General features: G+C 41.6%; 1 protein-coding gene across 2 annotated transcripts in view; it reads left to right on the top strand.

The window, feature by feature from the left end:
* Positions 1–3,867: 3,867 nt before the first annotated feature.
* prkg2 (protein kinase cGMP-dependent 2) overlaps positions 3,868–14,922 on the top strand; it is a 38,286-nt gene continuing 27,231 nt past the window's right edge. For both annotated transcript variants that reach the window (XM_063489308.1, XM_063489307.1), the window contains exons 1-3: positions 3,868–4,007; positions 4,825–5,329; positions 13,187–13,353. In XM_063489308.1, the coding sequence (XP_063345378.1) occupies positions 4,833–5,329; positions 13,187–13,353 (664 nt within the window). In that variant the 5' untranslated portion in view covers positions 3,868–4,007; positions 4,825–4,832. The remainder of the gene's footprint in view (positions 4,008–4,824; positions 5,330–13,186; positions 13,354–14,922) is intronic.

Raw genomic sequence — 14,922 nt, 5'->3', positions numbered from 1 at the left:
GATGCAGACAGATTCAGACAGTGCAACATACAGAAGTTGTTTTTTTATTAGTGCCTAAAAGCATCACGTTAGATGCGATTAAAGTAGAGCTACAACACACAATGCTGCATCAAAAACTATTAAACCACAGCGCTTATTATCACTATGATGACATTACACTGTGCTGTGCTACACATGACAAAAGAAAAAGAAAACTAAAGAGAAAATTTCCAGTCTTGATCGGATGTAATAAGTAACAAGAAGATTTTTTTTCTCCAAATAATCCACCACTTTGCTATGGAGTTTAAAAATATGGGATTGTTGCCTTTTACGTTTAGAATATACTTATGTTATTACGTTTCATGTGACACGAGTAATACTACAGAGGAACATTTTAAATTTAGCCCCATGAAATTAATGAACACGAGTTATTAGATAATAAAGCTGTATAAACAGTTATTAACAGTAATAATGTGAATAAAGTTAAACTTAAATACTCACTTTGCTGTCGTTCAAATGTACTAAGCTTTATGTTTTTGTTTGGTTATTGGTTTCGTGTGGTTAACATTAACACACACCTGATTATTAATCTCTGGCTCTCTTCCACAGCATGTCTTTATCCTGTCTTCCTTCTCTCACCCTGAACAGTCACAGCAGATGGCACCACCCCTCCTTGAGCCCAACCCCGCGGGAGGTTTCTTCCTTTTAAAAGGGAGTTTTTCCTTCTCACTGTCGCCAAAGTGCTTGCTCATAGGGGGTCATATGATTGTTGGGTTTTTCTCTGTATGTATTATTGTAGGGTCTACCTTACAATATAAAGCGCCTTGAGGCGACTGTTGTTGTGATTTGGCGCTGTATAAATAAAATTGAATCAAATTGCATTATTACGCATTTATAAGCAAATAACACTTTTTGTAGCTACCAGACCAAAAGTGAGAACATCACCTCTTTTAATAATTAACTATAATAATTTTTGCTGGAGTCTCAAGTGAGAACTATGCCTTATTAATGTATGAACCTTTTCATATAGGAATATTAACCTAACAGTTACTTATTGACAGTTTAACTCAATGTTATTTATATGGTACCTTAACATATATGGATTTATATTGTAAGGTAATGACCCTAACAGTTAATTATATTCTTGCAGTTTGAGTAAATGGTGTTTACTGCAAGTCTGTGACTTTAATATTCAATAGAATATAAAAACCATTATGATGTTAGGACCAAAACCAGTGTGCACTTTGTGAAAGAGATATCAACTGAAGTTTAATCAAGGCTGAGCTTTACTTCCATTTGATGCAAATTTGCTCCACTAGATGGTGCAATGTCCCCTACAATCTTTATTTAACGAGGCAATAAGAACACATGCTTATTTGTAATCGCACCCCAGGAAAATCAATGATTTTTTGGGAAATGGGGTTGTTAAAAAAATATAAAGTTAAGATCAGCAGTGCACATGTGAACCCATTTGAGCTCACCCCTGGTAAAGTGTTTTTTACACTCTTCATTGTGTAATTACAAAGATAGTATTAGTATTTTGTACTTTTAACCTCCTGTGAGATTATGAAACACTGTAAACAACAACAGGAAACTCATAACTACAGCTGGTGAGGATGACCCAAACACCACACATTCCTGCTGTGAGGCCACAGGGTTTAAAAGCAGAGTCCCAATACTGCCAAAATATTCAATAATAACACAAAGTGAGGATGAGTCCTGCCAGAGTGCCCTCAAGCAAGTTGTTAAAGCCCTACTCCAGCACAGGGAGGAGGTGTATATCAGCTAAACGCCTTTATTGTGAAGCTGTTTGCTCATTCAGAATACGTCCTCAGATCATCAGCCGGCCTCTGAGATTCCTCTCAGGTTCAGGTTGGGAGTCAGTGACCTGGATTATTATTTTGCTGTGACCCGAGTGCTGCAGATGAATCAGCTTTGGCCACCTGCCATTATTGTTCTGTGCCTGTCAATGGAATCTGCTGCAGGCGAGGCTGCTTCATGCACAAACACACTAGGAAAACCAATTAATCATTTGCTGGTGTGAAGGACTGCAGCTTCAAGTCTAGACTTTAAGCTAGACAGACAACACGGCCGCACAGAGACCAAGACAAGAACATGAGCCTGTACTTACACTCATCGCCTGATTAATCCACTCAAAATGATTTTTGTTGTATTTCTTTAAGGCTGTGCTATTGAAAATTGTAATAACAGCATTGAAAACAGTATGTAACAATTCCAAAATCTGATAGTATTTTAGTTCTCTTCAATATTTTCCCCTAAAGCTTGTGGGAAAGTGGAGCAGCCGAGAGACAAATATTTTCCTTCCTTGTAGCTGCTGTGCACCATATATCAGACCTCCACCACAGGTGGTCAGAAACACGACTAAATCATAATATAGCTGGTGTATATCACTGTATCAGGTGCTGTTTTTGCCTCTTGCACCATTGCCCACAAGTGGACAAAAATACTTAACGCATCTTTAAAGTGAGCCAGTGCAGACATTGCTTACAAATATGTGAAGTGCTAAAGCCAGGGGCGCCTCCAGAATTTTAGGGGTGGCATATGGGGGCCACTAAAAATATTGGCGCGGCACACCACATACAGGTATATTAAAATTATTACCAACATAGGACAGTATTGCTAGGGGGGCCACTGGTGGGGGGCAGCAAATTTTGGGGCTTGGTCAGTGCTCCCCATGCCCCCTCCTTGGTGGCGCCCGTGACTAAAGCAGAGCTTAATCGTAACACAATAAGATGATTTATCTAACCAGTATCTAATTTGGTAACATCAGTTAAAGAGGCGAATATCAGCCAGCATAACCATCATAGCGAAGCAGGAAAAGTATTAAGTGTATTGATTTGAGTGATTGTAGAAGCACGCTCTGTGATACAAAACACAAAAACATGATTCATACTTAAATGAGGAAGCTGATGACAACTCAGACATGTTTCTTTCCACTACAACAAGCCACACGTTTCATTGTGTGAAGATTTCTGTTCTCTGCTCAGAGTCCGAGCTGACCAGGCTGTACGTCTGCTTCTTCTACCTGAAACCAGGCATCTAAACATGTGGATGTATGTTTTAGAAAAAGTGCAGCGTTTTAATGTCGACATGACAGTAATGTAACTGTTCCATTTCCTTCACTGAGTCAATACTTTCATTTTCTGTTTGTTTGTAATCTTAATCTTAAAACCGGGAGCAAACTGGAGGAAATGACAAAGTTGTGCTGTAAGATTATTGGCGCTTCTCTCAGAGACGTTCAGCGTCTGTATGAAATGAGTCACTTCTCAGGAGCACTGAGCATCCTTTTGGACCCTCCGCATCCTTTACTTGTTGAATTCCAGTTGCTTCCATCAGGGTGAATCTTTTGGCATTTGTTCAATCTACTGTTATCTTTTCAAAATAAATTTGGAACATTTCATGGTTCATGGTGACTACGAAGTACGCATATGTAATGTGTTGAAATGAAGGTTGGTTGACTCCCAGGGCTACACATAGTACATGTAGTGTTTTCACTTCTTCACCAAACTCTTTTTGATTGGCCTTCCGTAATTTTAAGGAATTTACAATTTAATGAATCAATTTATTTAATCACTTTAATTAAAGCTTTCTGATAAATGAAAATTATTACGCTTTAAAGTGGTTGCTTTTTGCCCAGATAAATAACTTAAATGTAAAATTAGAAAATCACCGGGTTTTTTTTAAAGTTTTTTTTAATAATTGATCGGGGTCAGCGACGCACATCAAGTAATCAATATATTCAGTGTAGAAACGTAAACGTCGCGGTTGACGTCATTCACACCTGACCTGGCAATCACACCCGGTCGCCGCACGCGCGTGCGAGAACGCGCCGCACAGACTGTGATGAAAGCGAGAGAGAGAGAGAGAGAGAGAGAGAGACGGAGGGAGGAGAGGATGCGAGCAGGTGGAGCGCCTCTCTGCTGATGCGCGGATCCACGGACACGTTGTTCCTTCATTTAACTCCGAAAAACCTCCGGGCTCTTCTGAAGGCTCTGAAAACTAAGCAGGTGAGTGCGGACAGTTTTTCTGAGACTGCGCACATTCAGGCTTCACTCCCAGCAGGAGAATGACTAGGCATTGCAAGTTGCAGGTGCGCGCTCCCCTTGGAAGGTTTAATTAGTTAAACTGGGGAGAATCAACCTTTAATGTGTCAAATCAGTGAAAGACAGCACGGTGCTGCCTCTGCTCTGAGTCTGCACTGTCACACTGCTGCTTGGTAGTCAGTGTGTGAAAGAGTTGAAGCATCAAAGTAAGGGAATAAACGGGGGTGGTTCCACTCGCAGGTTTTCGAAACAGGATTACAAATGACAGCAGTATGTTTGATTTTCAGAATAAAGTGCAGGAGTGCTGCAGACTGATGTGACACCGTCCCAGCAGGAATGTCATGAATGAAGTCTACTGTATGTGTGAGGGGGCGACAACAAAAACAGGATTGTTCTCCAACATTTCTGCCCTATGTCAGCTCTTCACTCTTTGGAGTCGTTCTGTTGATTTCTGCAGTTATGAGCTCCCCGGACAGCATTTCCTCTCACCGTGCTTCTGTCTGAGCAGAACCAGAGTGACTCTTCATGTAATGTAATACTTCCTGCCTTCTGAATAATAAATGGACAGGACACACTCATTGACCATTAAATACTGATTTGCTATCTCTCTCTCCTCCCTTCCCGTCTTTCTCGTGTTCTCTGCTCTCACGGCGTCAGCTCTTTTGTTTGAAATCTCACCTCTAGCATCCTCAGACGGACCCTTTTAGTGCCAAATTTCATTGTGCAGTTGGAGGATGCTTTTAAATCATAACAGCAAACTTTGTCTCTCTTTTGTCTCTAGGTGCCAATATGGGGAACGGTTCAATGAAATCAAAGCGCTACAAACACACTGATGGCTGTGCGCACAAAGATCACGGCGGTGGGTTCAAAAACTCGACCCTGGATTTCCTGAGGGCCCGGGTGGAGGAGCTGGAGCGAGAGGGCAAGAGGAAGGATGAGGAGCTTTGTGTCAAAGAGCAGCAGATCAAAGGTCTCCAGGAGCAGCTGGCCAAACACACACGAGTGCTGGCCGAGATGAGCGAGGAGCTGCAGAGTAAGTGCATCCAGCTCAACAAACTGCAGGACGTGATGAAGAGCGGAGCATCGGCGGGTCTTGCTTCGAGGCCTCCTTCAGTCAAAGCCAGCAGCAGGGGCAGCCCCAACCTCAGCATTCGCATCAAGGAAACCCTGAACAGAAGGAAAGGCGCCAAAGCCGGGGTATCTGCTGAACCCACATCAAGAACCTACGACTCCAGCGGTCTGCCAAAGTTCTCCTTTGAGAAGGCTCGGGTACCAAAGGATGCAAGGTGAGACGTGTTTTCAGGAAGGTTAAAAACATAAAGGGAGAGGAAAAAATATGCCGGCGAGAGAAGCCAGCTAAAGGTTCATGACACATTCAGGCTCAGTCCATCCTGGTGTAGTGGGTGAGATTTTAAAAATGCAAGCAGCGTAAAGAGGTGTGGGTGGCAAGTGAAAGGTGGGCAAAGAAGCAAAGATTTTAGTGCTAATGACGTGCAACAAAAGTCTGTTATAAAAACAACATGATTCAGTCCAAGATTTCACAGCTGCTGCTGAGAAAAAAAAACCTGTCTTCATGAGGTTTTCTGTTTTTTACGGGCTCAAAAAGAAGTGACCCACACCATAGAGTCAAAGTCAGAGTGTCGAATTAAAAAATGTCCCGCTGTGTATCGCACTGCACAGTACACTTTTAGAAATCATTCTTCCTCCACACTTTTCCTTCTGTTTCAACACGATGAAACAGAGACAGGCCCGTAAGGAAGCGCTTTCAGCAGTTTGGTGTGGAGGAACCCTCACCACAACCCAATCCAGCACCTTTGGGATGAGCCACAGGCATTTAGCACCCAGCACCAGTGTTTAGCCTCATTAGTGGTCACGGGCATAAAACCTGATAGAAATCCTGAAACCAGAAGAGCTGAGGCTGTTACAGCAGCACATTAACGTTGGTTTTGGAGATGTTGAACATATAAAAGTGCATTTATATCTTGCTATGTAGTCATGCAAGATAAATGACAAGGAAGCATGTTCACAACCTGAAATAATACTGAGTGATTATCTCACACCAGCAGGTACAAACAGGCATAAAAGAAAATGATGTAAACTCAGGGCTCCGTCCTTCCAATCATTTCAAATTGAATTTGTCTTCTTATTTTATTGACCTTTGCTCTCACTTTGTATTACAGTAGGTCCCACCCCAACAAGAGGTATATCAAGTTAGTAAAGTCAGCTGAACTAAGAATGTTTCAAGGGATCAAGTCTCTAAAAGCAGAAGGACATTTAAAGGGCATGTTAGCTTGACATAATAAAAAAAAGTAAGCCAATGAGGCAAATCTTCCTTTCCTCGTTCTCTCAAAGAGTAAGATGATGAGTGGTAAAAATGTCTTAACTGAATGTTGACACCCAAAACAAGAAGATTAATTTGGCCAATCAGTCATAGTTGACCCGTCTGCCCTCTAGTGGCTGGAAGCAGGCAGAGAAATCAGCACAAGCAGGGCCTTTAATATTATTGTTGCAGGTCTGAAAAGAGAAGCTACTGTTGAAGTGACCTAAACTTGCATTCCTTGTAATGGCCAGTAGGGGCAGAGCAGAAGAACAAAAAGTCTGAAGAGGTTAAAACTACAAAATTTACAGTAAAAAGAAAATCATTATAGCTTTATCACCCCGATGACCCAATGAAGGCCGCAAGCTGAAACGTGCTGGTCGTGCAATCGCTGATCTTCATACTACAACTGTTGCTGGAGATATAACCTCCAACGACCAGTAGGGGGCAACTTCACTGCCAAAAAAGGCCCCTTGTACAGGAGACAGAAAACATTACGTTTATTGTCTCAATTGCCAGTTTTAAGTTTTACTTAGTGGATCCTTTAGTAGAACAAAGGCTGTTAAAGCAGGTCACGCGTTGATAAGATGTCCTGTGTGAACCTGCAGTGTCAGTATTCCTCACTCAGTTGCTGAGGGTCTTCACAAACTAATGATGTAACAGTAGGTATCTCCATCTTTTATCTGCAGTCTTTGGCTAAACTGCCAAAATACAGCATGTTGGATTTAAAGCCATTGTGTGATTTTGCTACACACAGCAGGAGCCCAATTTCGAAAACTTTCTTCGATTTATCTTTGAACTTACATTCAAATCATAAAAGAAGCTGAGGATCACATCTGCCATCTATAAATCTCAAATCAACCTAAACTGATGGTGCCTGTCTTGTAAAATCCACTCATAAAATGCCAGAAAACAAGAAGGCTTAGTCAGGAGGAACCGTGGGCCGTGATGTATTGCTCTCCTGAATACCAGTTTTGAGCTTTTGAGATTCTTTAATCCACACTGATTAGTCAAAGCTTCAACGGAGACTCGTATTTTGTTGTCTGATAAAATCAGACTGCATAAGTTTAACGATAGTGCTGTTATCACTCAGAGAGGACGCTGCCTCTATCACAGTGAACAAACTGTGGATGCTGCTGCTCACTGAACAGCACAGAGGGAGGTGTGCCTCATCCCAACAGAGCCCAATTTATTTTTCACTAGGCACTTTTTTAAAAATGAAAAAAAGATGGTAAAGGGGGGGTGAAAGGTTTCTGAGTCTCTAGGTTCAGACGCTAACTTGGCAACAATAAGCTGAACTGAGCATGATCATCTCTGCTGCGAGTGGTAGGGATGTCAGAGAGCAGTGAGACAGCAATCTCAGTGTGTCCAAAATCCCCAAACCTTTTTGTGTTAGAAAAACTTGTCTGAAACCTGAATATCAGCAGACAGTCATTAGGCATGACCATGCAACACACGTTGAGGGGACTGAATGGCAGGTTGGCAAATCCAAACCAGTGACCAGCAGTCATGAAAAAAAAGTTACCCACACCGAGGTGAACTGAAGCTCGATCATCACTGCCGTGGGAGGGAGAGCAGACGGACACTGGGGAAAAGATTTTTGTCCACTTCAAAGTTAGGAGTTATACAAACATGACTTTCTGCTTTAGTCACACAAAAATTCATCATGATTATGTTTTATAAATGAAGCCACCAATCTAAAAACCTTCTAAATCAAACCTGCTGCACAGCTGCGCAGCTCTTCTTCAGTGCAGCCAGCTTTAATCCTCTGACTGGCTGCCGCCCAACAGTTTTTAGCTTTTTTCTTATAAATCTGTTTAAAGGTCATTTTGAACTTTGACAAAAGCATTTTTTTAAAGTTGCCTTTAACATTGCTTTGGTTGTCCATTATTTATATGTTCATATGAAAAATTAATGAGCTAGTTTATATATGGATACACAGATACACACACGCAATATAAAGAAGCCAGATAAACATTTGGACACCACCTTCCTCAGGAAGGAAGCGCTGCCTTTATAATCATTAGGTTTAGAAATGCACTTGAAGGTCGATAACACTTTTATGTATGAGAGCTGCTCATTGGCTGAGCGTACAGACTGCAGTGGACTGTAAACAAGCACGATAAACGTGATAAGTGTGCTCTAGTTGAGCTTTCCATAACGTATGTTCTATTTTCAGACTGTTAGCTAAGCTCACTGCAGGCTGTAGTTTGCGAGCAGATGACTGATGTGGACCTCAGAGGGCATTTCTATCAAACTCTTTAAAACTTCCTTTCCATTTTATTCAATTTTACACTTGATAAGAGAGTGAATAGCCTGAGACATGTAGCACAATAATCTAATATCAAAGGCTCCAAAAAGCTCATGTGAGACAATTTCCCACAACTGTGAAACTTTGTTTCCATCAGTATGCTGTCTGTTGAGATTTCTGTGGAAATTAGAAATAAAGGCAATATGAAAGATGTTTCAGATGAAGCAGCTTTATCAACCCTGATCTTCAAATAATACCTTTCCCTTAAAAATAGCTTTATCATCTTTGTAGTGCCGTTTATTCTTAGACACCAAGTCTGTGCTTCAGGTTAAACTTAATGATGGTCACCTTCAGTGGTGCTGATCTCATTTGGATCAACAGCAACCAATGAAAGTTTTCAAGTGATCCTGATACTTCATGCATCATCAATATGATTGTTTCTCTTTAATTTTACTGACCACATAACAGATGCCACCCATGTTTCCTCGGCTCCTCTGATTTGGCATTCGGCTGCTTTTGTTCTTAAGCGGTTTAAATAAGAGCAAATGCAGCAATTTCCGAGCGAGGCAGTCGTGTTTTACATTTGTTTTGGTGGTCTGGAAGAGTGTACAGAGATCCTTTGTGATCAAACCCAACTGAGACCAACAACTAAAACGTGGGACCCACCTCACCCCCCCTCATGTGCCATCATTTACTGCACACATAAGTAGCTCAGGCACAAGCAAAACAACTTAAAACGTCTTTTAATGAACACATGAAGTTTTGTTAGATTTCCAGCATGAAAGTAAAATTGATTTTTGTCATCGCAAGTGTTCCTCAGATCGTACAAGCCGAACGCAGAGCTCTGCAGTGAATTAACAATAGCATGCAGAGTCCCTCCCTCTCAATGCGATCCTCATGTTTAAAACATGTGTCGCTAATAAGCCCAGCATGGATTATATAACCAAAACGAATGTAAATGAGGCCGTCTGGTACCCTCATGTAGGCAGCTTTGATACGCAACACTTGTGTGAATGACGGTAACATGTTGGAGGGTAATGACACAGCTAGGTGGGAGGAAGGGATGTTGGCTGAAAAATAAAGGGCTGCATGTCAGCTGCTTTCTTTTTATGAAGCCCAGAGTGATAATTCATCACACACGATAAGGTGGATAAACAGACCACCCAGCTCTCGCACCGTGCGCCTCTCCAAGCCCCGACTCGCTCTCGTGATCTATAGTTAGCATTCAACCGTGCTTGCTAACCTTTTCACAGCTCCCCAAAGGAGATGATGTCTTCGCCGTATACATCCCCTCGCTGCAGCTGTTCAAATGCACATCGGTGAACTTTGACAGCTCGTGATGATTTTATGTTTTCCCCGTTTTTACTCGATCTGTTTTCAGGAGGGAGCCCCGGGGCTGCGAATACTCATCATTTCACAGGAGACAAAATATTTAAAATGTGGTGAGTAATGTGGATGTGGGAGTCCTGCCTGATGGATCAGTAACTCACCGTGTAAGTGTAATCAGTGGTGGGAGAAGGAAACTTCAGCAGAGCAAGTAAAGCAGCTCACTTAAAGTGACCCCATCCATGGCTGTTTATCTGTCCAAGTTACTTGGGTGTGGAGAGACTGCAGAGACATCTCTTTGCAGAAATTAAGACCTGGTTACATTATAACAATAAAAATCCACAAACTTTGTTTAGTCAGATGACACTTCAGATGATTTATTATCGCAGAACGATGCAGTCAGAGTTTGGCATCTTACCTTCTCTACAAACATGATACACATATGAACTGGAGAGTGATGAGTAAGTGGCGACTCGAGTGGTCTGGCAGAGCTAGTTTGCAATCTTTGGGTCGGTTTCATCAATAACTATTTTCTTTCTACACATGTCGCTGTGCAGACGTAAGCACCCATCACCGCAGACAGGAAGTTCATGCTTGTGCCAGCTGATTTCTGTTGTTGGCTGTAGATCAACAACAGGAATCAGCTGGCACAAGCATAAGGACGGAAAGAAAATAATTCCTTTGTTAAAGTGATCACAACAAGGTTTTTGCATAACTACAAGAGTCTTTTCCTTATCTGACTGCACTTACCCTCACATCATCAATCAGGCTAAGAGCCACACAAAGGTGGTTTTCAACTCAAGTCAATCCAGGGATTTCCAATCTAGACATGAGCACGTTCTCGGGGGTGATGTTTGCAGCATATGCAAAAAAGAAAGAAAGAAAGAAAGAAAGAAATGGGGCAGATGTTGAGGAGAAAATAAGTCAAATCAAAAGCTCACACTCTGCAGGAGTCTAATTTCAGTTTATTGCATCAAGAAAGCTGTAATGTTTTAAGCACATCTGCTCTTCAGATAATAACACGCACGGAGAGGATGTCCAGTCAAAACAGACACAGCATGGCACTAATTCATAGAAAAACAGCCACCCTAATATGTATGAGTTTTTCATTAATATCATGTGCCTAAAGAATGAAAATGAATAAATATTTATTATTTGTTATTTATTCTTATGCCTTTTCTATTTTTCATTTATGTCGTTTTTTCCCTTGGTTTGTGTTTGTTTATGTGGGGACTTTTTGCATGTGTCTGATGAAGAGTGAGTTTGCACCATGTGACCAGTCAGAAATGTGGACGGCATATTTTAAAAACAAAGATCAAACTATAAAATTAGAAATATTTGATGAGATTAAGCTCATAATAAAGAATGATGGCAACGCAGATTTTAAAGAAATAATTCCAACCTGTCAGTGAATTTAACTTGTGTACAAATTTCATATAAGGCTGGGAAACAGTTTTAGGTGCATACCACTATGTTAAGAGTTATGAAAATGTAAAAGTGCATTCAACAGGAAAAAAGAAAATAACAGAATTTCTGCTAATATTCTAATCATTTCTTTTTTGATGCTAATCAGAATTATTTTCCAAAGAACTGAGTGGTTGGTTCTACAGCATAAGTTACATTGGCTGCGTAAGCCAGAAAGCACTGAACTGCATTGAAAACACCAACATCTACCTTTGATGCTGGGGTGAGCGGTCCCTTTGAGGAAAACTATCAGAATCAGAATACTTTATTGATCCCTAGGGGAAATTATTTTTTTGTTACAGTGCTCCATTACAAACAAACATTAACAAAGACAGACAGTAAACTAACTAAGAATAGCACAATATATACAGGCATATATATATACATAAAGTCACTTATTAATAAATAGCTAAAAAAGAAAAAGAAAAAAGAAACGTGTGTGTTAAGTGGATAAGTTGTACAGGGAGATGGCCACAGGCAGGAATGATTTCCTGTGTCGTTCAGTGGTGCTTTTCGGTAATCTCAGTCTCTCACTGAACGTGCTCCTGTGACTGACCAGCATGTCATGGAGTGGGTGGGAGGTGTTATCCAACATTGTCTTTATCTTGGACAACATCCGCCTCTCCGACACCACCTTGAGGGAGTCCAGCTCCATCCCCACAACATTACTGGCCTTACGGATCAGTTTATCGAGTCTGTTGGCATCTGCGACCCTCAGCCTGCTCCCCCAGCATGCAACAGCATAGAGGATCGCACTGGCCACAACAGACTCGTAGAAAATCCTGAGCATTTTCTGGCAGATGTTGAAGGACCTCAGTCGCCTCAAAAAATAGAGACGACTCTGGCCCTTTCTGTAAAGTGCTGTGGTGTTTTTAGCCCAGTCCAGTTATTGTCAGTGTGTACTCCAAGGTATTTATAGTCCTCCACAATGTCAACACTGACCCCCTGGATTGAAACAGGGGTCAAGTGTTTCCTGGTCTTCCTGAAGTCCACTATTAATTCCTTGGTCTTTGCCACGTTGAGCTGCAGATGATTCTGCTCACACCACGTGACAAAGGAGTCGATCACAGCCCGGTACTCTGTCTCATCATCCCTGCTGATGCATCCAACCACTGCAGAGTCATCAGAAAACTTCTGAAGATGGCAGGTCTCTGTGCAGTGGCTGAAGTCTGTGGTGTAGAGGGTGAAGAGGAAGGGAGAGAGGACAGTCCCTTGTAGTGCCCCTCTCACAGTAGAATCTTTTTACAGCATTTAAATGTATATCAGACTGCAAATGACTGTCCATGAAAACAAAAGATCACATTGGTTAAATATAAGAGGTAACTTTTATGGTTTTCAGTGTTTAAAGTATAATTTGAGGGATGAAACAGACACAGATGGAAAGGGGAGAAAGGAAGACGTGAAAACCAAGAAAGGAAGTGAAGAAAGACTCAAAGTCATCTCTCCACTGATAAGTAAAAGTTTCTTCTTTCCGTCTTTGCTTTTCTCCTGTGCAGTATTTACTTAATTCAAAATAAATTGCAGGAATAAAAGCAGTTGAAAGATGACTACAGTTTGGTTCCACTACTTTCACTCCTGAATCTCTCATCTCCTAAAAGAAGAGCAAAAACACAAACGCAAACATTTCCGAGTCATAAACAAAGCAGCGGGTCTGTAATTGCTCCTGTAATTATGTTCACCCTTTCATATCTTACAGGGAACACAGACTGTGCTTTCTAATCTTCAAACAGCAACACTCGGTAAAGCTCGGTTCTCTAACCTTTCTCCTGTTGCTGTCTGTGACAGTGTAAAGAAGCTGCTGACAGATGCCCTCAACAAGAACCAATACCTGAAGAGGCTGGAGCTGCAGCAGATCAAAGACATGGTGGAGTGCATGTATGAGCACACTTACCAGCAGGGAGAGTACGTCATCAAGCAGGGAGAGCCTGGGAACCATCTGTTTGTCCTGGCAGGTACTTTCGCTTCCTGTCATCCTCTTAGTCCGGAGTTAAGTTTGAAAGGAAAAATAAACTTCCTTCCACCGTTTGCTTCAGTTTACTGTTGCATGCTTATTCTTGTGGCACTGACGTCTGTGTAAGATGTCATATGACACATAATGCCCAATGAGAAGCCAGAGCAACATGTGAAGCCATGTGCTATGAGGAAGCAACAGTTTGCATCACCAGCTGGGCTGCATTCAAGGTTTTTGAGTAGTTTTTTTTTGGTGGTGGTTTGTTATCAACCTGTTAGGTCACTCAAGTTTTGCACCAAGAGAAGCCCACTCACTGTATGCATGCTTTTCAAACACAACAGGGTGAATATACAAGACGCTGTGGTGAGGTAACTTTACAGGTTGTCCTGTTGCCCGTTATCGCATCCTTTTGAAGAAGAATGTTCACAGCAAAACGTTGTGTATCATTTTAGGGTTTGAAAGTGCCTTTGCTAGAAGGCCTGGCTTTGATAAGGCTTTTGGATTAAAGGACATTTCTTGTTTCTCGCTTGATTAAATCCTTGATTCCTCGCCTCACAGCTTAGTCCCTCCCACCAGTGATGCAAGCGGAGGAGGTGAGAGAGAAACAGGAGTCGAGGCAAAGGGCTTTTTAAAGGGATGTCAATTAAGTGTGTTGTGCGGCACAGCTGCACCATCTGTGCTTTGTTTTTGTTAAAGCCTCAGATGTCATGAAAATGGATATATGGAGGGCTACTTTTGAAAGTTACAATGAGCCGCAATATGACGTTTAATGTACAGATTTCACACGTGCACAAACGATGAAGGGCAGAAAAGTTTGATCATCCAATTAGAAGCTACTTTAAGCTGCTCTTATTCACATGCAGTCGCCACAGTGGCCACATATACATGTGCTGGATGCCCTTCCAGACAGGGAAATGAAAGGCACCTGCATGAGGGACATTGTGCATCCTCCTTGGGTAACACGCCACCATTTCTTCTGACATTTGTTTTGCTTTTGTTGGGGCTGATTCTGGGAATTCTTTTTCCCAGTTATTTTGCTGCTCTTTGTCAGTGTTTTTCTAACCTGAAATGCATTCACTTAGTGTTGATTACATGTGGTTTCTCTTAGGAACTGAAGAGAAACCAGTAAAAAGCTTTTTCGCTTCTCCAAAGAATAACACAGAAATAAATGGATTTGCGGAACATTTAACACAAGCGCAGACAGCAGATTCCACTTGGGAGTCTTCTGCTTACATTTTTTCTCACTCGTGTTAATAAAGGAGAGAAATGTGTTTTCTCGTTGGGAACAGGCAGCGATTACAAAACTCAGAGGTCATGAATTTGGCCTCGGTGTAGTCGAGGTTGGTGAGATGTCCAAAGTGTAACAAGGCTTGGGTTTTATAAAACACCACCCGATGAGTGTGTTGAAACAATAGCTTTGTATTTCTCGTACTTTCTTGAGTGAAGAGTACGGAGGGATGCACTGATTTATCAGTTCAGCGCTACAGGCCAAAATCTCGTTGGCTGTCGATGGCATAACGGCAAATATGATGTCAGTAAATGTGGCTAATTTTCATCTGCTCCGCGGCAT

This window comes from Pelmatolapia mariae, linkage group LG12 (assembly GCF_036321145.2).
Source record: "Pelmatolapia mariae isolate MD_Pm_ZW linkage group LG12, Pm_UMD_F_2, whole genome shotgun sequence".
Taxonomy (NCBI): Eukaryota; Metazoa; Chordata; class Actinopteri; order Cichliformes; family Cichlidae; genus Pelmatolapia; species Pelmatolapia mariae.
The sequence above is the reverse complement of the archived record's forward strand: the minus strand, read 5'-3'. Positions and strand labels throughout refer to the sequence as shown.